Below are 24,815 nucleotides of genomic sequence, written 5' to 3'. Positions count from 1 at the left end.
TTGGCCAGCGTGTGTGTAGACTGCGCTTTAGTCTCTGCTTCGAAGGCCAATTGTCAGTCGCTCCAGAGAAGCAAAGGAGTCACAAGAAAAACTCGGTCGAACGGGAAGCTGCAATGTCGCCGTGAAAATCGTGCAAAACGGGTTGAAAACCGTCGGGAAAACTTCCATGCGTGTGCGTTTTTCGTGACTAGGCAGCGTGTCTGTGTTGTGAATGTGTGTTATTATTTTCTCTCTCTCTCTCTGGTGAGCAATTGGTTCGCAATTAGATCGCGGGACGGTTGAATGTTTTGTACGGGCACGACGGTGGAGGGGGGAAAGAGCATAACACAAATCGATTGAAGGAACGGTTGCAGAACAGAGGCGCACGGCTTTCGGGCGTGTGTTGTTGCGCCGCTGTGTTGTAGGGAAAAGTGTTCGGGGATTGGCTTTTGCGTTTTTGTGTTGTGGAAAACACTCACGTGGGATACGGTGGAAATTATCATTTCCGCTGTACGGTTTCCTATTCCGATAGCAGGTAGAAGTTGTGCCGTATGTGTGTGTGTGTTTGATGCGGACTCATCATCATGCTAATGTTGTGTGTTGAATCGGTTCTATTGTGCGCAAAAGCGCAGCATAAGTGTTGTGTAGCCCACCGCCACCCGTTCTTTATGCGGTGTCCACAGTCCGATAATGCTGGTGTTGTACATATTTTCCTCGTGATTCTGGCTCGAAAAATCGGAAAATTATTTTATGGAGCCGACTGTAATTTTCTGTCACAGTGTACTAGATGGGACGGAAAAAAGTGGCCACACCAAAATTCCTAAAATTGGGCCTAGCACTAAGCAGAAAAAAAAGAAACAGCTGAAGGGACAACCTTCTTCTCTAATTCCTCAGCAAATCATCCATGTCGCATGCAAACGAGTCGTGATAAATGAGTTTTTCGGTGCATCCGCCCCGTCTGTTTTTCGCCCTTTTTTGGGAAACACACGCGCGACAAACATCGAAGCTCGAACGATCGGTTTTTTTTTCGTCTTTCTTTCTTGCCTCCTTGCGTTCAGTCGAGCGTGCAAAGCGTGCGTGCTGATGCTGGGGACGACGGATTTTCCGAGATTGGCTTGGCCCGCCGTCGTGTGACGCCGCACCGTATGTGTTTTCTCAAAACCAAACCAAAAAAAACCCCTCCCTCATATCCCACAACCTCATTCGCTCAACTCGACCATGATATTCGACGGCGAAGGGGCACAACATGTCTTCTCCCTTTTATGTTTTTATTTAACTTTAACCAGCCACACACAAGCGTACACGAAAACACACGTACGGCCCCGCGAAGGGCGTGAATGTGTGTGAGATGAAAGATGGGAAGGAAGGAAAGGAAAGGACGCAAGGAGACTGTGCGGGAGAGATGTGGGAGAATGATCCCTTCCCGAAACAAATATTGCATGTGTGTGTGTATTATGAAGCCGCACACACATTGGGATGTGTTTGTATGTATGCGTGTGTGTGTGTGTTTGTATCCTTTTCTGGCTTTTTGTACCGCATGTGGGATATACACGCGCTTTTCTCCATTTTTGAAGCTACCCAGGAATGGGGTAAATTTGATAGAAAATCTAATTTTCCTTTCTTGCTCAATGGGTAGCGCCACTATCTAAACAACCTCTATGCAAACCCGCATTATGAGTCAGTGTGCAAGACTGAAAAGGTGAAAATTGGAGTTTTGAGACTTTCACAATCTTTCAAAGAAAGTTCTTTAGTAACTTAAGTCAAATAATCAGAAGAAGAATCTAAAAAAGAACATTTTGACTGTCTTGCATTGTGGAGAGGAAAAATATACAGTTATACCATCCTGATTCGACAATGCCAACGGAATATAAAAAAAAAACAGTCAGAGACAGGAACAAACAAAGTAGAAAAAATGATGCAATATAGTTAAATCAACGGACGGGATAAAAAACGGAGTCGCGTGATTCGAAATTCGGCAAACAAAAGCAAGTTTACTTCTCCCTTTCTGAATGTCCTGAATGAATTACAGCTGTCTTGACTTGAGCGAGGAGAGCCGACTTTTACAGCAATGGGGTGAAAAAAGAAAATAATAACAGGACTTTACCGAACGTATGCTAAATACAAAGTATTTATTAAATTGACGTGTTCCGCTTCCGCGCTTGCATGTGTTTGTGTGCATGGGGAAATGGAAACGCGTGCAAAAGTCAGGCCTACTTAGATCAGGGCCTCCGGTGGTGGGACAGGATAGGCAAACAGGCAGGGTGGTTAGGACCGGCGCCAAAAATCAATCAGGAAGAAGTTGTTTTTTTTTCGACTGTCATGAAAGTTCCACTTTATTTATTGTTTCTAGTTTGATTTGCTTCCCTTTTTAATATGCAATCCCTCTCTCTCTTTCTTTCTCTTTGTAGTGCTTAAACAATCCAGTGGAAATGTGATTTGTTTCATCCTCACCGCTCCAGCGACATAGAAACCCCGCTCCTTGGCATCCTTTGATGCGCCGGGCGCGAAGGAAAACAGTTTGATTTGGTGCGATTTACAGGAAGCAACAGCAACAACAAAAAAAGGATAAATTATTAAACCCTCCCATCCCTTCCCGCTCGACCCCCCCACTGCTGGGTAGTGTTTCTGTCGGCTTTCGGTACCTCAAATCATCATTGTTGATCGGTGGCGGGATTTTTTTCCCCATTGCCTTTTCCTTCGTTTTTGCCGCATCGTGTGCGCGAGCGTGTGTGTGTGTTATTATTGTTGCAGTGAAAATTTCAAAATCCATCCTGTCCGGCAAATACCTGCCCTTCCAGCCACCTACCGCGGATTCTCCGGCTTTTCTCACCAAGTGTGTGTGCGTGTGTGTCTGTGTGAGTGAGAAAACGGGAATGGTTTACGTGCATTCATCATTTTCCGGCGTGGAAAAAGGTGTTGTTTAAATGTTTCTCCCGCCGTGCTAACAACCGTTTGTGTGTGTGATTGTGTGTGTGTGTTCCGGAAGTGTACATAAAAAAAGTCGAAGCAATTGCACACGGATAATAATCAACGTGGGAAATTGCAACCGGTTTGGGTGGAAAGCACACAGCAGCAGCAAAAACAACAAAAAAGGCCCGACCAACCAACGCCCCACATGCCCGGCACGGAAGGGAGCAGCGGGTACACAGCACTTGCCCGGGGTCGTTGGGGGTCGCCGAGGGTGAAGGATTAATCCAGCACACCACGCAATCGAAAGCAGCAGCACCAGCAGCAGACGACGACGAAACAGCAGCACAGCGCACGGTGTACAGTAAATAAAACTGCACAATAATTATATCGACCGGAAGCCCGGCGGGCCCGTACGGGACGTACCGATGGTTGCGATGCCGGCAGGATGCATCACCCGGTCGCCGGCTGGTCCTGGTTGCTGGCGTGTTGCAGCGGCACTGCTCATAATTAGCTGTTTATATAATCCGGCAGCAGTCGAAGGTAAGTGCGGAATGGTCCTTTCGTGTTCGTGTCAGGGGGAGAGAGAGAAGAAGGTGGCCTTTTCCACCAACACACTCGCAAGGAAGCAGATTTGCGAATCTACACCGACCGTATCGAATCATCATCCCATCCCGAAATCCCTTTTCCTCCTTTGCACGACTCTGCCCAGCAAGTCTCATTTTCTATTTTAGCAAACAAATCGAACGCTTTGGCAGGTTGGCAACGGTGACACGGGGGGAAATTGCATATAAAACGATAAACATCCGGTCAAACGCATGCCTGTCACGCCGGAATGCGAACGCCGTGTGGGCCCAATCGATCGCGGCCAAAGTTGTGCATGCCTGGCAAATTCCGTCAATTTCGATGCAAAGCGCGTCACGCGATCTGTCGTGCGACGGGAAAGCCGAGAAAACACACACTGGAAAACCCCCGACCCCCTTACCCTCTTTATCCTCTGCCTTTGGATCATCAGCATGGCTGTGTGCGTGCGGAAAACCGGTCTAATCGACCGCTTTTCTTTCGCCGTGCTGCACGTGTGTGTGTATTTGTGCTCGCCCTCTGTATCGAGCCGTCGTGTGTTGTGTCATCCTGCTGAAAATTTCAATGAATTTCCCAAAACCGGACGGATTTTCCAGCCTTTCCTGGGGGGTTGGTTTCGTCCTGCTCGTGTGCCGCCTGCTGTCGTGCTGTCTCATTTCTGCGCTCGCGCTGGTTTTTTGATAGCGACAGGAGGAGGAGAGCGAGGGACTGTTTGATGCAGCAAAATGTGTCCTTTCTGTGTTTGATTGCGAGGGAGAGCACCGAAGGGATACACGCAGAGAGTGAAAGAGAGCGAGGGAAAAGAAGAACAAAGGCCGGTCGTCCTTGTTATGCTTTCATCGTCGTGCCGTATTGCTTTCTCTGTTTCTGTTTGAAATGTGTGTTGTTTTATTGCCATCTTGTTTGGAGAGAGGGTTGTGAATTGTTTTCTGGAGAAACCTTTTGGGCAGTCTGTATAGTTTGAAATGATACATCATATTTGAATCGATCTGGTGAAAAATAGGTTATGATAAGAGCCGTACAGCCGTAATGAAAACAGCAGCCAACGGAGTCCAACAGCTATTGGACAACATCATCATCCATAGGCATTGTGGACGTATTTGCTCAAATAGATTTCAGCCGACAGCATCCTCTTCAATCTATTTGGAAACATTTTTATCATCATTTTGCCACACACACACGCACACACAAGCATGTGGCAAACCAGACTCAAATGGGTTCGAAAAACGATTCGATTTCAATCATCAAAAAAGGCCACAGAAGGCAGCGAAGGCATCTTTTCTTTATTACCCATCGCTGCTACTTCTGGCTTCGAGACCGCTCTACCATTAGCTTTGGGCTTGGTTTGAGACCTTCTGCCTTCTTTTTTTTGTTGGTCCTATTCTCGCTTATCTCGCGCCCGACAAACTTCCAATATCCGGCGGCGCAGCGAACGCTGTCCTCGAACGCTGGGTGTGGAAACGACCTTTCGAGGAAATCGTTACCGAAAGCAAACATTCCCCGCTGTGGGTTACATCGCCGACAAACCCGGAGTGGAAGAGCAATAGAGAGAGGGACAGAGAAAGAGCTTCGGCGTCGAAGGTCAACCCTTAAATCTGCATGGACTCTGCGCGACTGTTCGCCGGCGTATATGAGGCGTAGGAAAATTAAGTAACAACTCAGAGCAGAGAGAAGGAAAGTGTCCTATGCCGAAAAAAAAGAAGCCCAACGGCCGCCCAGAGTAATGCCGGCAAGACCCTCGAGGAGGGTAGTAGACACACGCCGTGCGGAGTCGTGTGTGTCGTGCCAAAATAGAACTCCAAACTCAGAAAATGTTTTTTTTTACGACTAGCGGCATTTGCTTTGGCCCAAGGACACCAAAAAAAACGCCACTCGTCCTTTCCCTGCGGGCGGGTCATTTCCTCTGCCTAGTACAGAATAGGATCATCGGCGATCGGAATCTCTCGAAATAAGATGAAGAGAGGGGGAAAAAACAAACAAACAAACACATGCGAATAGGACGGCGGAGGAAAATAAATTTCACTTTCTTCCTTCCTTCCTTCCTTCCTGTCTTGTTCTTGCCGTTGGTCTGGGTCCGAATAACTTCTTCGAGTAGGTTGTTTAGTGGTAGGGTATTTTTATGCAAAAATGATACCACCCCCCCTCCTCCCCTCTCCCCCTCGGTTCCATTTACATAGCGAGGGAAAGCGCAAAAGGGCAAAGAGAGGGAAAGAAATTTATTAGCCTCGGCCCTGAATCGAAGGAGAGAGAAGGTTCGTTGATAAAATCTTGATCGGAATTGAAATGTGCTTTGAACACACACACACACACACACACACACACACACACGTATAACGCATTTGCTGATCGGTTTATCGGTGGCAGGGCAATGTGTGGTGATGAAGAAATTCAATGGCTGTGGCCAGCGGTCGTTTTGGAACTGCGATAAACTTATGCTTTAGCCGTAGACCCTTCATCCCTTTACATGCTGTGCGTACCTGGGGCCTGAGTATAATAGATCAGAAATTTGCATTAATTTGTAACGAATGGATGCAGCAAAGGCACGGGAATTTGTGATAAATATGTGTTAAGAAAAAGGGGAAAAACACACGAGCCGGGAAGATGAATTGGATAAAAAAAATAGTTATGGAATGGAATATTAAATCGCTAAACAGAAGCGCATTAAATGGGAATTATTGGAATGTGTTAAATATGTGTGTCAGTTATACTTGTACTTCTGTTATGAATTCGATCGTCTTCTTAATGCAAAGACAATGGAAATAGTTTGAAAAGAGGGAACGACAACGCAAGGAAGCAAATGCAATTAAACTTTCTGCCGCTCTGAAACTCACGCCCGTGTCCTTACGCAACCCCAAAATGGTCAGCACATGGCAGCAGCAGCATCAGTATTAGTTTTGTTCGTAAGACATTTTTGCATATTTCCTCCACCCTCCCCACGTTCGTGTGCGCTTCCCCGCTTGTGCTCTCTTTGAGTCAACGACGACAACGACTTGTCGTCGGATTAGCAACCGCGGACATGATTTTGCCGCATTAGAGAGCATGCAGATTATGGGCTGAAAGATCAAAGTTCACGGAATGGCACAGCCGGGGAATGAACAAAAAATAAAAGAAGAAACATAAGCCCACTGCTACTGTGACCCGGGGTATGGTGTATCTTATAATGCGCTTTGCGCTGTGTCGCGCTAATCCTTTTCTCAGTCGATTGGGCGTCCTTTATGTCCCGATGGCAACGATGGCGATGATGATGATGATGATGATGGCGTTATGGAGAGTACCCCGTAACCTAATTTCTCCCGGTAACGGCCGGTTCATGATGGGCCCAGACTCCCGGACAGGCGTGTGATAAATGGACGGAGTGACGGCAACAAACGCCGAGTGTGGCATATTAATTGTGCCGACGATGTTGTGTGTGACGCAGCGGGAAAATAAACGGACCAACGGAATGGAGAAAATGTCATACGGAACACGATAGCATCTAGGTTATGTCTTACTTCTTTCTGGCGGACATGATTCTTCTTATCTCTTTATTTATTGTGTGAATCATCGCTAGCAGTTAGTTTGGTCACGAGCTGGAAAGCTGTTTGGAGCTTTTCTTTGTTGAAAGGACATCCCAAGGCAGTCTTCATCATTACTTAATGGTTTATAGGATACACTAAAGGGGGTTCCTACATGGCTGGATGTGTATTGAAGCTCTGATCCATATTGAGTGTATTGTAAATCCAGAGTCGGCTCCGATTCGACTTGGAGTTGGAGTCATCCGGAGTCATTTGGAGTCGTTTAGAGTCGATTGGAGTCAAGCGGAATCGGACAACTCCACTCCAAACGACTCTAAACGACTCCATACGACTCCATATGACACCAGACGACTCAGAACGACTCCAAACGACTCCACACGACTTAGAACTACTCCGGACGACTTCGGACGACTTCGACTTCAATCGACTCCGGGCAACTCCGTACGACTTCGACTTCAATCGACTCCGGGCAACTCCGTACGACTCCGAACGACTCCGGGTGTCTCTGGACGACTCCGGACAGCTCCGAACGACTCCGGGCGTCTCCGGACGACTTCGGACGACGCTGGACGACTCCGAACGACTCAGACTCCAATAGACTCCAAACGACTTCGAACGACTCCGGACGATGCCGACTCCAAACGACTCCAAACGACTCCGAAAGACTCCGGGTGGCTACGAAAGACTCCGGGTGACTCTGGGTGACCCCGGACGACTCCAGACGACTCCGACTCCAAACCACTCCAAACGACTCCGGGCGACTCTAGACGACTTAGAACGCCTCCAGACGACTCCGACTCCAAACCACTCCAAACAACTCTAGACAACTTAGAACGACTCCGGACGCTTCCGAACTACTCTGGGTGACTCCGAACGACTCCGGACGACTCCGAACGACTCCGGACGACTCTGGGTGACTCCGAACGACTCCCGACGATTCCAGACAACTCCGAAAGACTCCGAACGACTCGAGGACGACGCCGACACCAAACCACACCAAACGACTTCGGGCGACTACAGACGACTTAGAACGACTCCGAAAGACTTCGGACAACTCCGGCACCAAACGACTCCTGGTGACTTCGAATGACTTCGGGCGTCTCCGGACGACTCCGGATGACTCCAACGGAGTCGGAAGCGGACTAACAGTAGCCGGAGTCGGATCGGAGTCTTGGGTGCGCTCCAAAGAGCACATCACTAAACAGAAAGGCGATTATCCTACGACGAGGCAAGCTTACTGGCTTTGTGTGACAAGCTTTGTCAAAGGACAAGCTTCCTCTTTTCTACACCTGTTAGCTGAATTTGTGTTCCTTTGGGATGAAAATGATATCAATTTACGGTAGAAAACATTTGACCAAGCCGTAACAGCGAAAAATCACTTTCACTCACAGCCCAAAGATTTACGTCACTTTGCTTTCGTTCCCTTGTACCCAATCGATCATTACCAAATCAACAACACTGACGTTCCCATGTCACCCAACGAAGACGAACCGCGCGTCAAGTCAAAGGCGCGATTGATGTTGTTTTGCTGTGTTGGGAGGTATCACCTTTTTCCCCCCTTGCCGAAGGTGTTGAACCAAAAAAAAAACCGGCCGGTTCCGGCGGTTCGTCGTCGTCGTCGTCGTCGTCACCGACATGCATCAACACCTTTTCGTGTCCTCGGAAGTGGCGCGGTGCGGAAGAGATTTGCAACGGCTTTTCACACTTGGCAGGCAGGCACAAGCAACAACGAAAATCGATTCAGCGAGAGTGGTGTGACTCCGCTGTGAAGCAATGGGGAAAGCAGAAGTTCCCCCAAACACACAGACACACCGGGCATAACAATACAACAGGAAAGAGAGAGAGAGAGAGAGTGAAGAACCGCCGGCAGTGCTGAGCGGGAAAAGCTCCCGAAAGTGATTTTCTGTGCGGAAAATCTGAAACAACGCCCTAACGCGATTGTGCACCTCCGTTGCCCCACTGCTGGCCTTCCTCACTTCCGTTTTTCTTGAAAAGCAAAAAAAGGAAGAACACAAAACAACACACTCGACTCACCGTCGGAATGCTACCTTTTTACCCCAAACCCCCTCCTCCCTTCAGCTCACAGCAGGTTGAATGGGAAAATTCGATCCTATGAACGTGTGAAAAGGAAAAGCGTGAAGGACCGAGCGAGATGGCACGTCGGATACAGAAAGGAGTGAAAGGCTGCAGAGACACACCGAACACACACACCGAGGACGAGGTCGACAACAGCATTTGAATATCAACTCTTTCCGTTTCCGAAAACTCTCTCGCTTGTTCTCTTTCTCTCTTTTCATTTGCTGTCCCTGTCCCGCCAGCACTTCCGCCGTGGTGGTGGTGAGCTCGTGCAGCACGAGAAAGGGATAACTGTTTTGTTTTGGGAAGACAAAACACGTGTGTGTGTGGCAGTCGCCTTTAGGAACGAATTATTATCGTGAAAATTTTGCACTCGGACGAGGCGGAGATGGGAAAGCCCGATGGGGGAATTTTCCATTCTTAACCTGCTCCAGCTATTGTGTTGCGAACTTCAAAAAGAGCGTTGAATTTTAAGGGTAAAAAAATTGATGGAAGTTGATTGCGAAATTAGTCGATATTGCACCCGGCATCGTTTAACGTTTGAGGCCATTGATTGGTTTAAATATTGAAATTAGAAAAGGAACTTTACAAAACTAACTATTTCATAACACAAAGGAAAACACGCATTTCAAGCTACCATGCCATTTACGCCTTACGAAAGACTTGTCTGAATGTCCTTCTGTGCATGAGCCGCCCGGGAAAAACTGCCACAAAAAAACGAGTTTTTTACAAATATCCTTTACGTAAATGAAGTCATGGAATGTGTCCATTTTGCGCCAGGCGGCTTCTCTTTTCATCCTTTGACTTGCCATTTGCAGCGTGGGGAAAAGCCAAAACGATGACGGAATGATTCCGATGCTCCGATGCGAAATAATGGCAAAAAGCAGCACCCAAGTCAAGACCTTTTTACCTCACAATTAACAAAAGTCGTCACAGAGAGGAATGGGTGTTAGCCAGAGAGAAAGGGGAGCGCAATCTTAAAAACCCACCTTCCGGGCTTTTGCAAAGCTCAGCGCAAAAATTATGCCCCCTTCTTGTTACGCCCGCTTGCCCGCCCGCTCGTTCCCAAAAAGGCCACACCATCGCGCCGCTCCATTCATGTTAGCCAATCTTTGTTTTTCCTGTTCGTGCTTTTTTTCTTGTTGTTTGGTGTATTTAATTCGCAAATTGAAATTGTTTCATTTCGGTTTTGTGTGCTTCTTCAACGAGTTGGGTGTCTCTAAAGTCTCCAAATTGTGCTGCCCTGCTGCTGCGGTGTATTAACCTGCGCCCCTCGGACAAGGGTTCGACGAAAAAAGAAAAAGAAAGAGAAAAGGAACGACTTCTAAAATTAGTAATCACGTTTCTTATAGCGATCGTTACTTTGCGAGGTTCATTCCCTGTTTTTAAACCTTCTTCTTCGGTGTGGGTGTGGAAAAGGACACGGAACTGGAGTTTTTTCTCCCTTTACTGTATTTCTTCGCTTGTACGTGCTTTCTTTGCTTCTCTTTCTCTGTGTGTGTTCATTCATATTGTACTTTTTGCCCGGTTTCGCTTGGAATAATGAAGGGATTTCACTATTTAACTACTGCTTAACGATTCATACTGGTATACTTTTTTGTATTCGTCCTTTTCTGTGTGTGTGTATTCTGTGCTTTATTTGCCAACTGGCGCTGTGAATGTTAATGGGTTTTTAGTGTTTTATCTTTTGCGAAGCGTTTTGCTTCGTTTGTTGTTAGAAATTCATTTTTTGTTTCGTTTTTCCTCCTTTTTGCTTGTTTAATTTTGTACGACAGTGTTTAAAGGTGTTCTATGTAGTTTTCGTTTTATTTTGCACGTTGAAGCTTTTGCTATTTTTTTCCCTACCCTAAAGAAATCATTTATTTGAACAAAAATGGAATAATTTAAAGAAAAGCACCAAAACTGATGCTCAACGACACGGCACAAATCGTTAAAGCGAAGGAAGACCGGGGGCTCGCAGGGCTTTCGCAGGTGAAAGTTCATATAAATTCATGCCAACAAATCGTTCCCGAAATTCTATCCCACCTCTCTCTCTCTGGTGGTGGTTGGTGGTTAAGCAGCATCAAGAACATTTCCCCAAAAAGCAACAGTCGCGCGCACACACACAGACACCGCCGCAGCAGGATGATTTCCATCCCCCGAAAAGCAACGGTGCATCGTAATATGCAATATAAAGTGCAATATGTATGATGATGATATGATAAACCGGTTGCACGCTCGTCTGCAGCCATAAAGGGTGAACAGGGTTTTTGGGGTTTAGACAAGTTCCCCACGGAAGACAAGCCATCTCCACCATCCTCCTCCTCCCCCCCCTTTTTGCTTCGCATATTTGTTTCCCACTTTAAAGGAACCTTTTTTCCCTCCCTCTGCACTCGAGCCAAGCGCAAGTGGCATCTTCAAAAGTGGCGTCGTAAATTTCGGTCCACGCTTCTTCCACGCTTGATCGAGACACAACCAACGCCCTGCTCGAGTCGGCAGCAAACGCCGCACGCACGAGTGCACGAGTGCGGGGGGGGATTGGAAAGGTTGCCGGGGTTTGGCCCTTTTCCATCATCAGCCAGCCAGCCAGCCCGGAGGGATCGATCGGGCGGAGGTTGCTGCTGTTGCTTCCATCCCAAAACCCGTATGCGGGGCGCTAGAAATGCATCACAAGAGTGTCGAGTGCAACATGCACCAGGCGAGGGGGTTGGGAGGGGAGCAAAAGTAAAGCAGCAAGACGGAGAAAGTGTTGGTTGAGTAGAAAATATGGCTCTTTTTGGTGTGGTGTGCGATGATGATGCGCGTAAGGTAGAACGGCGTAAAGTGTTGCTTTTTATGGTTCGATATTGCATTTCAGCAATCAACATGGAACTGTGTTTTAAATTTTTACATTTTTTAAAAGTATCAAGCATAATGTATATAATGCTTCTCCCTCTTTTAAAGCAACCCTTTCGCTTTAAAGCAGACTTGTACGATCCGCCTTCACGGGAAACACAGGGCCGGGAGCAGAAAAACCGATTAAAAGTCCTGTGGTTGAAAGTTACTCTTCCTTCGGTAGTTAGTGGCCTAGTTGCTTGTCGATGTTGCTTGAACAAACCGTAGGGACATCGCAATCGATGCTAGAAAACTCCTCCCCTCGGGTTGGGTCCGGGGTCAAAAGGTCAGAAGAGGCGCGCTGAACACACACCGCGCCGCAGAATAATGATCCAATCGCATTCAAATCACTGCACGATCATCGGGGCGGTTTGGTTTGGGGGAAGGGTGGTGTTAATGGAGAAGAGAGAGAGGAAAAGGGTTAAAAGTATTCTGCAGCAGCCTTCCAGGAACAGCAGGAATGTTGGCAGTACTCACTCGATACCACCACCACTTGGTGCATGATGGTGCACGTGTACGAGCACTTCATCCCTTTTGGTTCTGTTTAACGCCAACCCTTGCCCCACTTGTTGCCCAGCCAGCGGCCAAATGCCCTCTTTTGCCGGCCAGAAGAATGTGCAGGAATGTCAGGAAAGTTTCAGGACATTATATTAGCAAACGGGGCCCGTTCCCGGAGAGCGTTGAAGAGCGCGGCACAGCACTAGCGGTTGGTCGGGCAATTCGGGCAAATTTCCACAGTTTCAGTTTTTGAAGAGCGATCGTAATTTATGACCCAGCCAAAATGACTGTTCCGTTTTACAAAATCTATGTGTTGTTTTGCGGTCGGCGGAATGGGCGATTCGTTGCAGCAGTGTAGAACTGATTTAGCCGAACCCGAATCGAAACATGCATTCAATGCGTTTCCCAACCACAAACGCTCCCAAACATGGGCCCTCTGCGTTTTGTTGGCGCTTCGCTCCATTTGTTTATTCACCCAGTTTTGGAAGCGTTTCGGTCTAATCTACAAGACTGGCGTGTTTCGGATTTCTAGTTCTAGGCTAGTGTGTGTGATGTATTGAATGTTTGTTTAGCCTGATAATGAGTATGGCAAGGAGCGACACTTTAATGCATCATTTCGGTTACAGGTCATCAGGGTTTGAAGATTTAATTGAAATTCATCGGGAGTGGCTATAACCCTGCTCGAAGAGACGATGACAAGTTTTCTATTACACTCTTGCTGCATTATTGATGCAATATATAATCAAATTACGCGATAGTTTTATAGTTTTATCTGAATATTTGTATTTCTTTTACTAATTCAGTTACGGCTGCTGCCCCAAATTCCCAACCCAACCTTGCGCGAGGGAGAGGGACACACCTGAGCATTTATAACGCGTTGTGGTGGGTTTTTTGTCATCATTTCCGCTTCTTTTTTTCCTCTCCCGGGGTACACACATGAAAATTGCGCCCCATAGAACCCACACAGAAAAAAGAAGACCAAATCCACCAGGAACGGCTTGAACAACAACGAAAAAAAGCATTCTCTGGAGGGCCTTTTTTCTCGTTTCCGGGTGGAATAAAAATAATCACATAACGAGAGTGGATGCCTCTCTTTTTTCTTCCATCTCCGACCGTTCGTTCGTTCGTTCGTTCGTTTGAAGACCATTTTCCCTTGTCCCCCGTTCTTTTAGGGGGGTTGTTGGGTGGTTTTTTCGTCTGTTGTTGGGTGCCGCCGCCGTTGTGCACTGTGGCGTTGTTGAACGTGTTAGTCACTCTCTCCGCCATTGCTGTTGCTTCCCAAAATGCCGGGCCAGGGCAAACCACTTGACACTCCATCCATAAAGCCGCTCCTCGAGGTCGCGCTTTGCATACACGTTCCCTCCACGGGGTTTTCCCGTTGGTTCTATTGGTCCGTGAGCCAAGCCTTTGATATGCCTGTCGTCGGTGGTGCTGGTGGTGTTGGTGGCGGTTATTGGCGCAATTGGTCGCTAGTGAGGTGGCCCCCAAGTGGCTGGTAGCAGATGGCCCACTACGAAACCATGACAGATTCTCCGCCCGACCGTTCGGTGGTCAAGAAGAGCATTAAACCATCCCAAATGTACAGCAAACGGGGCGGCGAGGAACGGGAGAGACCCCCTGGGGAAGGGTGAGCATTGCCACTTAGTAGTCGTTGTTGCCGCTGCTTCTTTTTGAATACCATTAGGACGACCCTTCTCCCCTTTCTCCCTGCGAGGTTATAGCACAAATATTTGATTATGGTCGTTCTATTCTTAGAACGTTGGCGCATAAATGAAGCATCATCCCGTAACCTACATTCCTTTACACCATCGCCACCAAGTGCAAGAGTGCTCTGTACCCTTACCCTTATGTGGTTCGTGCCCTCTGTGTGTGTGTCTGTATGGGAAATCAGCTTGTGCGATCGCAACAAAGAAGTGAAAAAAGAAGCTCACTCACGCTTGTCATTGCATTTATTCCAACCCGTTACGCAAATCGGCGGTCTTGTGTTCACATGTTCAATAACACCTCCTTCTTCTTGCTTCTTTCCCTTCTTTTTCTTCGCCAACAGCACAACAGAGGCCCAAAATTACGGAACACCCGAAAGATGCGGTCGCGGCGAAGGATGAACCGCTCACACTGAACTGCAAAGCGACGGGAAGGCCACCGCCCGAGTTTATCTGGTACCAGAACGGGGTTCCGCTGTCACCGTCCGATCGGCGTGTAATCCTGCCAGAGGGGTCACTCTTCTTCCTGAGGTAAGGGTTTTGAGCACAAGCACTCAGTGTGCTGCAAAATGTCACTGTCAATGTCATAAACAAATCTGACTGAAACTAAATCCATACCAGTGTGACGCACTCAATTGTGATAATCAGAGGTGATACTCAGAGCGGTTGGTGTGACCAATACATGCTTCATGGCATTTGTGCGACCATCGCTTGGTCAGTCACTATGTCATGACTTTTTTTTCTACTGTGATCAGTTTTGCAAAATGTCATTGATATAGTCATGAAAAATATCGGCTGAAACAAAATCATGTCAGCGTCACGAGCTCTACTGTGATGATCAGAGGCGAGCCTCAAACAGTTAGTGCAACCATCCCATGCTTGGTGACATTATGTGCAATCAACTCTTGGTCAGTCACTTGGTCGCGACATTTTCAGTCGGTCAATGGGAGATATACGGTGCTTGCGAGTGGTTCCAAGAAACATAGTAAGCATGTTATCTCGCTCTGTTTGATCCGACAGATAATTAAAACAGACAAAGGGAGAAAGCATGATTATTTTGTTGCTTGAGCTCACACGCCAAGTATATTCCAAGAATGTCGTGATTATCATTAGGAGAAAATGTCGTGACCAAGTGAGTGATCAAGAGTTGGGTGCTTATCAAAATGTCACCAAGCATGTGATTGGGCCTCCAACTGTTTGAATCCCACCTCTGATCATCTCAGTTGTGTATGTGAGCTGATTTGAGCTTCGTTTCAGTCATGAGTGTTGGTGACTGAAACAGTGGCATTTGGCAGCACTGTTCACAGCCAGAAAAAGTCATGATTATACTAGCGCCGGCATTAAGCTAAGCTTGTCAGTCAGAGTATCGCGTTGGACTCAAGAATTCGCATGTCGCATTCGGCACGTCATGACGCACTTTTATTGAGTATCAGCAATGAGCATCAAGCTACCACGGATAATTGTTTTCGTTGGTGAAAATCTCGTGATGCTCATGACATTTTGCAACACTGGTCTCTACGGCTTACTTATTCGCTTCTCATGCTTCCACAGAGTGACGCAAAACAAGCGTGAACAAGATGCGGGCGTCTATCACTGCGAGGCACGGAACTCGGCCGGTGTGGCCATCAGTGAGAATGCAACGCTCCAGATTGCAGGTAAGCACCACGTGCACCACGCGCACTAAACGCCCTCGACGCTAATGAATTGTTTTTGATGTTCCAGTGATGCGGGACGATTTCCGGCTGCTGCCGAAGGATACGGTCGCGCTGGTCGGTGGCCCTGTGGTGCTGAACTGCACGCCACCGCGCGGCATCCCCGAACCGTCCGTGCTGTGGATCAAGGATGGCAAAATACTGGACATCAACGGCAAGCACCACTCGCTGGTCGATTCGGGCAGTTTGCTCATTTCGGAAATACAACCGAACGACACGGGCAAGTACGAATGCTCGGCGCAGAGCATGGCCGGTACGAAGACGAGTCCGCCGGCGTATCTGAAGGTGCTGGCGCCGCCCACCATTGTCAAAAGTCCGCACGATACGGAGGTGCTCGAGGGGGAAGGGTTTGATCTGCCCTGTGGGCTAACGGGCGATCCGAAGCCGATCGTTACGTGGCGCAAGGAGAGTGGCCGCCTGCCGGAGGGGCGCTCCCGGAAGCTGCTGGACAATACGCTTCGCATTGAGGACGCGCGGCAGGAGGACGAGGGCAAATACTTCTGCGAGGGCCACAACGAAGGAGGCAACGTAACGATATCGGTGTATTTGTACGTGTACGAAGCGCCCACGTTTATGGAAGCGCCGGTCGATATGACGGTGCGGGAGGGCGAACCGCTGGTGCTACCGTGTCGGGCGAAGGGACGGCCCGCGGTGCGAATATTCTGGGATCGGATCGACCGCAAGCACGTGGACAATAATGAGCTGCACCAAGCGCAGCGCGATGAAACGGAGCAAGGCGACGGGGGACGGAAAAAGCGTGCGGTTGGATGGGGCTTCCCGGAAGGGTTTGCATTCGCACCGGAAGTGGCATCGTTCGTAGCGAATGGGAGCGGCGATGGTGGGATGCGGCGTGGCAACTGGTCGATCAAGATTGAACCCGTGTCGGAGAGGCAACTGCTGCGACAGTATCCCGCGCGCGTATCTGCGTACCGTGCGGACGCGAGCGACAGGAACCGGTTGCTTCTGCGCAGCCGCAGAGACACCGGCGGACCGGAGGACAATCAGCACTCGGAAGGAACGATGTCGCCGGACGGTTCCACCGGCACTTCGATCGCGTCGACGGCCCATCCACACAGCAGCAGCGACATTGTGTTCGAAGAGAACGGCAGCCTTTCGTTCCGGCAGATCCTCAAGGGCGACGAGGGCTGGTACGCCTGTGCGGCCATCAACGAGGCGGGCAGCATCGTGAAGAAGATCCACATCAAGGTGATGGCGGACGGGGAGGCGCCGGGGCGCGATTCGGGCAGCCTCGAGTACGAGCAGAACCGGTGGGCCAACCAGCAGTTTATCGTGCTGAACAACGTGTTCACCGTGTCGGCCACCTCGATCGGCATCACCTGGGACGTGACGGACAGTACGTCGCGCATGCAGCTGCGCATGTACTACCGGGTCGCGACGAAACCGGTCGACTACTATCTGTACAACTCGACGTTCAGCAGCGTGCTGACGACGAGCAACCTGAAGGAGCTGACGCTGACCGGGCTGCGGCCGTACAGTGAGTATGAAATCTTCGCCAGCATTCCGGAGGGTTTGGACGGCTCGGTGTCGAACATTAGGCGGGGTCGCACGCTCGATGGGCCGCCGACGGCGCCGCCGGTTGATGTGCGGGTCGGTGTGATCAACACGACGGCCGCATTTGTGCGCTGGTCACCACCGCCGGTGCATCTGCTCAACGGGGAGCTGACGGGCTACAAGGTAAGGATGCTCGATTTAGCGCTCGATGTGTGCACGATAACACAAATCGGTTGTTTTTTTCAGATTCAAATCAAGTCGAACGCAACCAATAAAGTGTTGGGACAGATGTCGCTCAATTCTTCTACGCAATCGGTCGTCATCAACAGTCTCACGCCCGGCGCCATGTATATTGCACGTGTTGCCAGTCTAACGGCTGGAGGAATAGGTTGGTTGTGTTGGCTAAAAGAGGAGAAGATCTTATTTGTTTATAAAATGTGTATTTTTTTCTCGTGCGTTTTTACAGGTCCTTACAGCTCGCCAACACCGTTGCACATGGATCCACAAAACATAGTGAGGTAAGCGGGGTTTTTAACGTATTCTTCTATGTAGAAGAGGTTTTATGTAGAAAATATAACCTTTCTTTTGGCCAGATCTGACCCAACACCGAGCTACTGGACCGCCTCGTGGATGTCCGGTACGGCTATCGTCGTGCTGTGCGTCGGGCTGATCAGTGCCGCCGTCTTTGCCATCTTCTGGACGGTGCGCAAGAAGCAGAGCGTGAAAGCCTCCTACCCGGGCCCCTCGGTAACGACAATCATCCCGGACAAGCAGCACACGCTCTGGCTGCACGGCAATACGCTCGTGAAGGCGCCCTCCCACTCACTGGACCCCCCGAGCACGTCCGAGTATGCCGAGCTGACCAACAACACGATGCAATCGCAAACGATGGGCAAGATGATGATGGGCGGTGGAAGCATTCCGCCCGAACCGTACGCCACCGTGACGCTGCAGCGTGGCGGCATGATGACACTCGGCGGGCTGGGCGGTCCGAACGGCGGCGGCATGGGCCCGACGCTGTCCGAAGAATCGTGCCTGAAGTGCTCGAACGGCAACAGTCCCACGTCGAGCAACGAGTACAATGCGCCGATGCGGGAACCGATCAACATATCGGACGTGTTGCCGCCGCCGCCGGACCATCCGTATGGCACGTACCGGCCACCGAACAACATGACGATTCGCACCAATCCGGCCGCACTGTCGCCGCAGATGATGCGCAAGAATGGCAACGGGGGTAATCAGGGCAACCAGGGACAGCCGCGATGGGACACGCTTCCGCCACCAATTCCGAGCTTCCCCCAGAACTGGATCCGACCGCATCCGCACCAGCAACAGCAGCAGCAGCACCATCATCCGGACATGTACAACAACGTGAACGGGACGGAAAACGATTACGAGAGCGGTTCGGTGCTGTACGAGCAGTGCTACCGAACGGGGCCGCCGTCGAGTGGGGGTGCTAGTGCGGGAGGCGGTAGCGCCATGACCGATCCCATGCTGATCGGGGGCAACATCGAGTTCTTCAGCCAGGCGGGCGAACCGACGGAAGAGTTTTACCGCAACGTGAACCAGGAGTTCTCGGACGATATGGGCTTTGAGCCGGCGAGTCCACCGGCACCGTGCCCGGAATCGGTCCCGTTCAACGGGGGCAAGTATCTCGCGTCGTCCTCGAGCGAGAGCCCCATGATGACGGCCCGGAGACACAACCAGGGCGGTCGGGGCGGCTATGCCGGCCACCATATGCAGATGCAGCACCAGCAGCAGCTCCAGCACCAGCAACAGATGCAGCAGCAGCAGCAACAGCAGCAGCTCCATGGACAGAACAGTGTTGAGCACAGCTCGGACGATAGCGACTGCGACTGTGGCAACGGTAGCAACGAGGGACGGTGGGTGCCGCGCACGAAACCCCGTTCGCGGAGTCGCTCGAAATCGACCGATCGAAAGTACAACCGGAATCTCATACGATAAGAGAGGAGGGCCGGAGGGATGGGGTATGGGATTGCTTAAGGGCAGCAACGGGGAGCGGTTTTGCGCCCATTCTATTGAGGCTATCTCTCTTTGTTCGCGGCATTTACGCCTGCATAGGTTTAGGCGCCAGACGGTTGAATGGCGTTCACAAAGGACACACACGCCTACGTGTGTGTTCAATCATCCTATCATAGAAACGATGACCCCACACTCACTCAAAACACACAAACACACTCTCAAGTACGTATTAACGCCTAGCTATGGCTTTCTCTTCAGTAATTTAACGAGCATTTTAGTCTCTCGTAGCTCTCTTATAGGAGGGGCATAACTCTTCTTAGGAATAACGCTTTTTTCTCATCTTTCCCACTCATTCGCCAACTGCGGGGGGAGCTGTCGGGCTGTATGCGTGCCATCGTCCGACAGGCAGACGTATAACATAACTTCATAGGAGGAGGGTAGTGGTAGTAGTAGTAGCAGCAGTAGAAGAAGCCTGTGGGTGAACGCGTAGTGAAAGCAATCGCGTTACACTACTGCTAAAAGCAATGAAGCATCAAGGAGAGGGATTGCCGAGTAGTGCATTTAAAGTCAGTACCGAGAGAGAGAGAGAGGGAGAGAGAGATAGGAAGCTCGAAATATGTCCTTTGCGGTACGATGAGGGTCTCCCTCTTTTGAGGTAAGCGACCGTGCGCATCATCATTATCATCAGCTAGCTTCCAAATAATTAGGTGAAATCGTTGCATACGATGGTTGCACGTTTGTATGCAATCGCAGGGACAGAGTGGCCGGTGCTGCTGCTGGTTGCTTACTGTAAAAGGCATGTGCATCAGCCATTAACAAGGATAATAACTCATTCAACATGTTTAGCATTACGTTGAACTTTGCTCTTACGTTAGCGTCACCCCATCTTCTCATACATAACATTAGCGTTTTATCTTAGAATAGAGTTGAAAGGGAAAAGTAGGGAGAGAGAGAGGGTCAGTTCAAGCCGATCAAGTCTGTTACGATCGATCGGTGAAGAGTAATTCCACGTTTTCAATTCTACATATCAATTTCCTTTTTCGGTTGGAGTGCAAAACACACACACAAACACATCCTCATAGCCGTAAGACAGATATGTATTCCCTCGGACAGGTGTATATATTTGCAAAAAATGTCTCTCACACACGCGCGCGCGCCATAGTAATTTTGTGTAAAGTTACCGAAACCAAAGCTACGACGGTGTGCCATATTGGATTGGAAAAGCCATTCGCGCAGCCAAACAAAAACTGATGCATTTTTTGCCTTCCCCCGCGCACAAGGGGATCGAATTCATTGCACATTGTATACCACGGAGGGAAAGGAGGAATGGAGCGGAAAGGGGAAATTGTTACTGTTTGGTTGGGGTTTGGTCGAGCGCGAACAAAGCAAAGCGTTAAAGCACAGAAGCGCACTCAACACGTTGTTCCTGAATGATGTCTTTTGTTTTTTTTTTCTATTGGGAGTTGTTACAAATTGACCGAAGGAATATGGGGGAGAAAGGGTAGAGAGTGTTCAATTCCTTTCGCTCCTTGTACAGCTATCCTTTTGCGTGGCCACTGTGGGCACTACTGGTTGGTGTCCGAGCTTGGGTTCGGGTTCGTTTGTTGTCGTGTTGTCCTCAGTTTCGTCGGTGTTCGTCCGTTCTGGTTTAGTTTCCCAGTTTGCCATTTGGGTGAACATGTTAGGTGTTTACAGAGATGCAACTTAAAAGACAAAGCAAGAAAGCATTTGTACAGCAAAAAAAACAACAAACACACTCACACATATATCTATATATATACACATTAAAATAATATATATAAATATATATATACACCAACTCAATAATCAGTAGTGCGTAGGGATGATGTGCGCTGCTTAGAGGATAGCGTGATCGAGGCGTCTCCTTCCCGGTTTGTTATAGATCAGCCAAATGAAACAAAACCAAAACTGACACCGAGCGATATCAAGCCACGATTACAAACGAGTAGAAGAAGGGGCAAACAAAATGCAAGAATGGGGAACGAAAATTCGCACTTTCTTCGCAGGTAACAGGAAGCAATTCGAAGTGCATATATACATAAAAATGGGGTATAGAGGAGGAGGAGGTAAACAGAAACGTGCATGAGATAAAAAGAGAAAGAATAAGCAAAACAAAACGAAGGGTCCCAAAACACAGAAGCAGAAGCAGCAGCAAAACAAACAAATCAAAAACATATGACACAAAACAAAACAGATCGACCGCAAAGTATAATATAGGGGAGGAAATATTATATCAACTGTGATAATGTAATGAAACAAAACAAAAACACAAACAAACAAAGCTAACAAAAGAAAAAAAAAGGGAAATCCGGTGAATAACAAAGGCGCCGCGCAACGCAGCATTAGTTGCGCGCGCAACCGTGGTTTTGTAGCGACGGCGACGACGACGACGATGGACGCGTCGACTGTGTCGTTTTTCCAGGTGTCGTTCCCACCTTTCCACCACAGAATCGCCCTTCCCAAAAGCGCACGGGCAGAAACAAGCTCGCCCACAATCTGATCCCGGTTTTATTTTTCGTCCTTCTCGCGACCACCTCTCCTCACACCAACAGTTCGTTGTTGGTTTGCCGATGAACTTTTGCATGTCGCAAACGAGTTAATATTTTGAACCGATGCGACAAACACACACACACACACACACATCCCCACGCCATTGGAAATTTGTATGCGCATTTCTAAACCGAACGCTGTAAACAACACACACCCAAATACGAAGAAGACGCATTTAGCAACAGCAGAACACAAGCGATAATACCATGCATTACATATATAATAGTATTATATGAATTAATTTACTGCCTTAAACAAAACGTAGCTAATAAACGCGGATTAACTTGCGACGGGGGTAAAAAGCAAGAAAAAGAGGAAGAAAACGCTAAAGAGCAGATGAAAAGATGAGAAGCCCCCAACGGGGGGCACACAAGCGCGCTTGTTGATGTGTAACAAAAGGAAACAGGAGAGGAAACAAATGCGAAAAACGAGAAAAAGAAGAAGAATTGATATATTGAAGTTCAATTTTTGGAACAAGTTTCGGACAATTTTGCCTGCACGAAGAGCGAGAAAGAGAAGGGACGGGAGCGTGAAAGCAAACCACAATACACACCCACACACACACACAGCGCGCAATCCAACCAAACGTGGGGAAAGGTGTTGAAGAGAAAACGAAATGCGAACCCTAAAAAGGAATAACAAAAAGGGAAAGGAAACACGTGTAAAAGGAAAAGAGAAATCAGACAAGAGAACTCAGCAAGGAAAGAAACACTCACACAGAAAACAGACACAAGAAAACAAGTAAACTTGAGAAGACTTATTTTACATCATGATTATTATGATTGATAAGTATATTATTACCAGAAACCCTAGTGGATATATATCGTTGTAGGCCGATATTAGCGATACATGATATGGGACACAGCATAAACGGTTGGAGCCACGCGTACCACACGTTCCCCCAGGTGGTTTGGTGAGGGCGAAACAAACTCACACACACACAACTGTGAGTGAGTGATGAAGCAATCGAATCGGCAGCACAAATATTGAGACAGTAGTAGATATTTGCTTTAGAAAACCGAATCCGAGAAGACGGACTCACCTGCAGGAGCGAAGGAAGAAGGAACAAATCAAAAGTAAGCCAACGGAGGAAGGAAGCTCTACATACATAACTACTGCATGCATTTAGCGAAACAAAAAACGAAGAAAAAAGCAAACAAACTCCCTTTAATCTTTAATCCATTAATTATTACCATGCGAAACCAAAACCAGCCAACAAGCAGCAACTATTTATGAACTCTCCTAATCATAGTGGGGCGCCATTATACACAAAAAAAAAACAGCCATACCAACCATTACCGACAATTAAACACGAGGGCATGATAGGGTCATTCTGGGAAGGAAGGGTCATATAAACTCACACATATATACGTAGTAGAACCAATCAGTCCTGTAGTTTTCTGACCCGGGTACACTACGGAAGAGAGGGGTCCCTCTGACTCACGGGAAATGGGGGAGCGACCCCAGATACGCCCGTCTTCTGTCGGTCCAGTCCATAATCCGATCAGTTTACTAAGGATAGTACTACCTTTTAAGAACGTTGCATAGTCTCCACATAATTCTACATACCATTCTCTCGCCTCTCTCTCTCTCACATTCACTCTAGTCTTGAACGCGCGCATATATTCTCCACACAGCATTTCTCACAAGCACACATACACAAAGAGACACACTAGAGACACAAAATCGTTACACCATTAAAGCTTTTTTTTTGGGTAGGGAAGAATTGAATCGACAGAACGAATGTATGTGACGATTTGAAAGTATTTTTTATGTATTTCTTTACTAAAGTATTGCAAGTGTTAGATAATTTTCCAGTTTTTTTAAATGCTTTATGTACGTGTGTACCACACGGCGTGCTTGTTTGGCTACTTGTTCGTACCGTTAGACTACGTTAAGCCCTGTTTCATGCATGCCAAAGCCTCCAGTTTCGTTGTTTCTTGTGTTTTGTTGTGCAAGAAAAAGCGTATGTGCCATGTATTATTTTTACGTACAAATATTTAACTCACTGCCCTGTGTGTGTGTCTATTTTTGCTTAGAAACGTTCCCGCTCTAGAGCGTCGTTTAGTTGGAGGTAAAACAACAGAAAGCCAAACAAACGAAACGAAAATGCAAAAAACTCACGAGTATAATGATAAAACACAAAGATGAAATGATTCTCAACCAGGGGCCCAACACGAAGTAGTAGAGAAACAATGAAACGGTAGAGAGATGGAGGCGGAAAAGCAAAGAATAAATAGGCTTAACCTCAACAACATCAAACACATAAAACTCAAACAAAACACTCACATAAAAACACATTACAATTACATCATACTCTAGCGCAAATTTAATCTAATCCCGAACGCAAATTAAAAGACAAGAGGAAGACAGGTAAAAGGCAAATGAAGGAAACATATGAAGAATGAACAAAAAAAGAAGAACATAACCACATAGAAGTAAACGAAAACAAATCCCAACACTATTCTCCTTCGATATTTATCATTTGTTTTTTCAAACCAAATATTTCGCTTTCTCGAATCCGCTTTTCTCGCGCGCTCGCGTTTTCTCTCTATAATCAATCGAAAAACGAAAAAAATGCAAAAAAAAAACACAAGAAGCGAAGAAGGGCTGTACATCCAGGGAAAGAAAAGTAGCAATGAGGCAAACAATCGGATTGCTTCATTGGGTGACGCGAGGAAAAATAAAACAATGCAAAAAAAGAGTTATGAAACATATAAAAGCAGAGCCAGTTCACTTTAGATAAGTAGTGATTAACAAAACCAAACGACGTTGAAAAGCAAAACAAGTAGTAGCGTGTAAGGCGAATAAAAAAAAAGGTAGGAACGCAACATGAGAGGAACCAACAAAAACAAAAAAGAAAGCAAGAAAATTCACACAAGAAGCAGTCGAAAATAATCAAAGGACGATAAAAGTAACAAGAG

At 47.9% G+C, this 24,815-nt stretch overlaps 1 protein-coding gene across 2 annotated transcripts; it reads left to right on the top strand.

Annotated features, from left to right (window-relative positions):
• The first annotated feature begins 46 nt into the window (after positions 1 to 46).
• LOC1280467 (protein sax-3) lies at positions 47 to 24,176 on the top strand. Of its 2 annotated transcripts, none has more exons than XM_061655821.1 (8): positions 47 to 243; positions 2,388 to 3,429; positions 14,458 to 14,644; positions 15,665 to 15,768; positions 15,836 to 17,520; positions 17,584 to 17,725; positions 17,804 to 17,855; positions 17,931 to 24,176. In XM_061655821.1, the coding sequence occupies exons 2-8, from the start codon at positions 3,315 to 3,317 to the stop codon at positions 19,300 to 19,302; spliced, it is 3,657 nt and encodes a 1,218-aa protein (XP_061511805.1). In that variant the 5' UTR covers positions 47 to 243; positions 2,388 to 3,314; the 3' UTR covers positions 19,303 to 24,176. The 2 variants fall into 2 exon arrangements, with proteins under 2 accessions (XP_061511805.1, XP_061511806.1); XM_061655822.1 differs by lacking the exon at positions 47 to 243 and adding an exon at positions 339 to 514.
• Positions 24,177 to 24,815: the final 639 nt, after the last annotated feature.

The sequence above is a fragment of the Anopheles gambiae genome, chromosome 3 (assembly GCF_943734735.2).
Source record: "Anopheles gambiae chromosome 3, idAnoGambNW_F1_1, whole genome shotgun sequence".
Taxonomy (NCBI): domain Eukaryota; kingdom Metazoa; phylum Arthropoda; class Insecta; order Diptera; family Culicidae; genus Anopheles; species Anopheles gambiae.
This window is presented reverse-complemented; position numbering and strand designations above follow the sequence as displayed.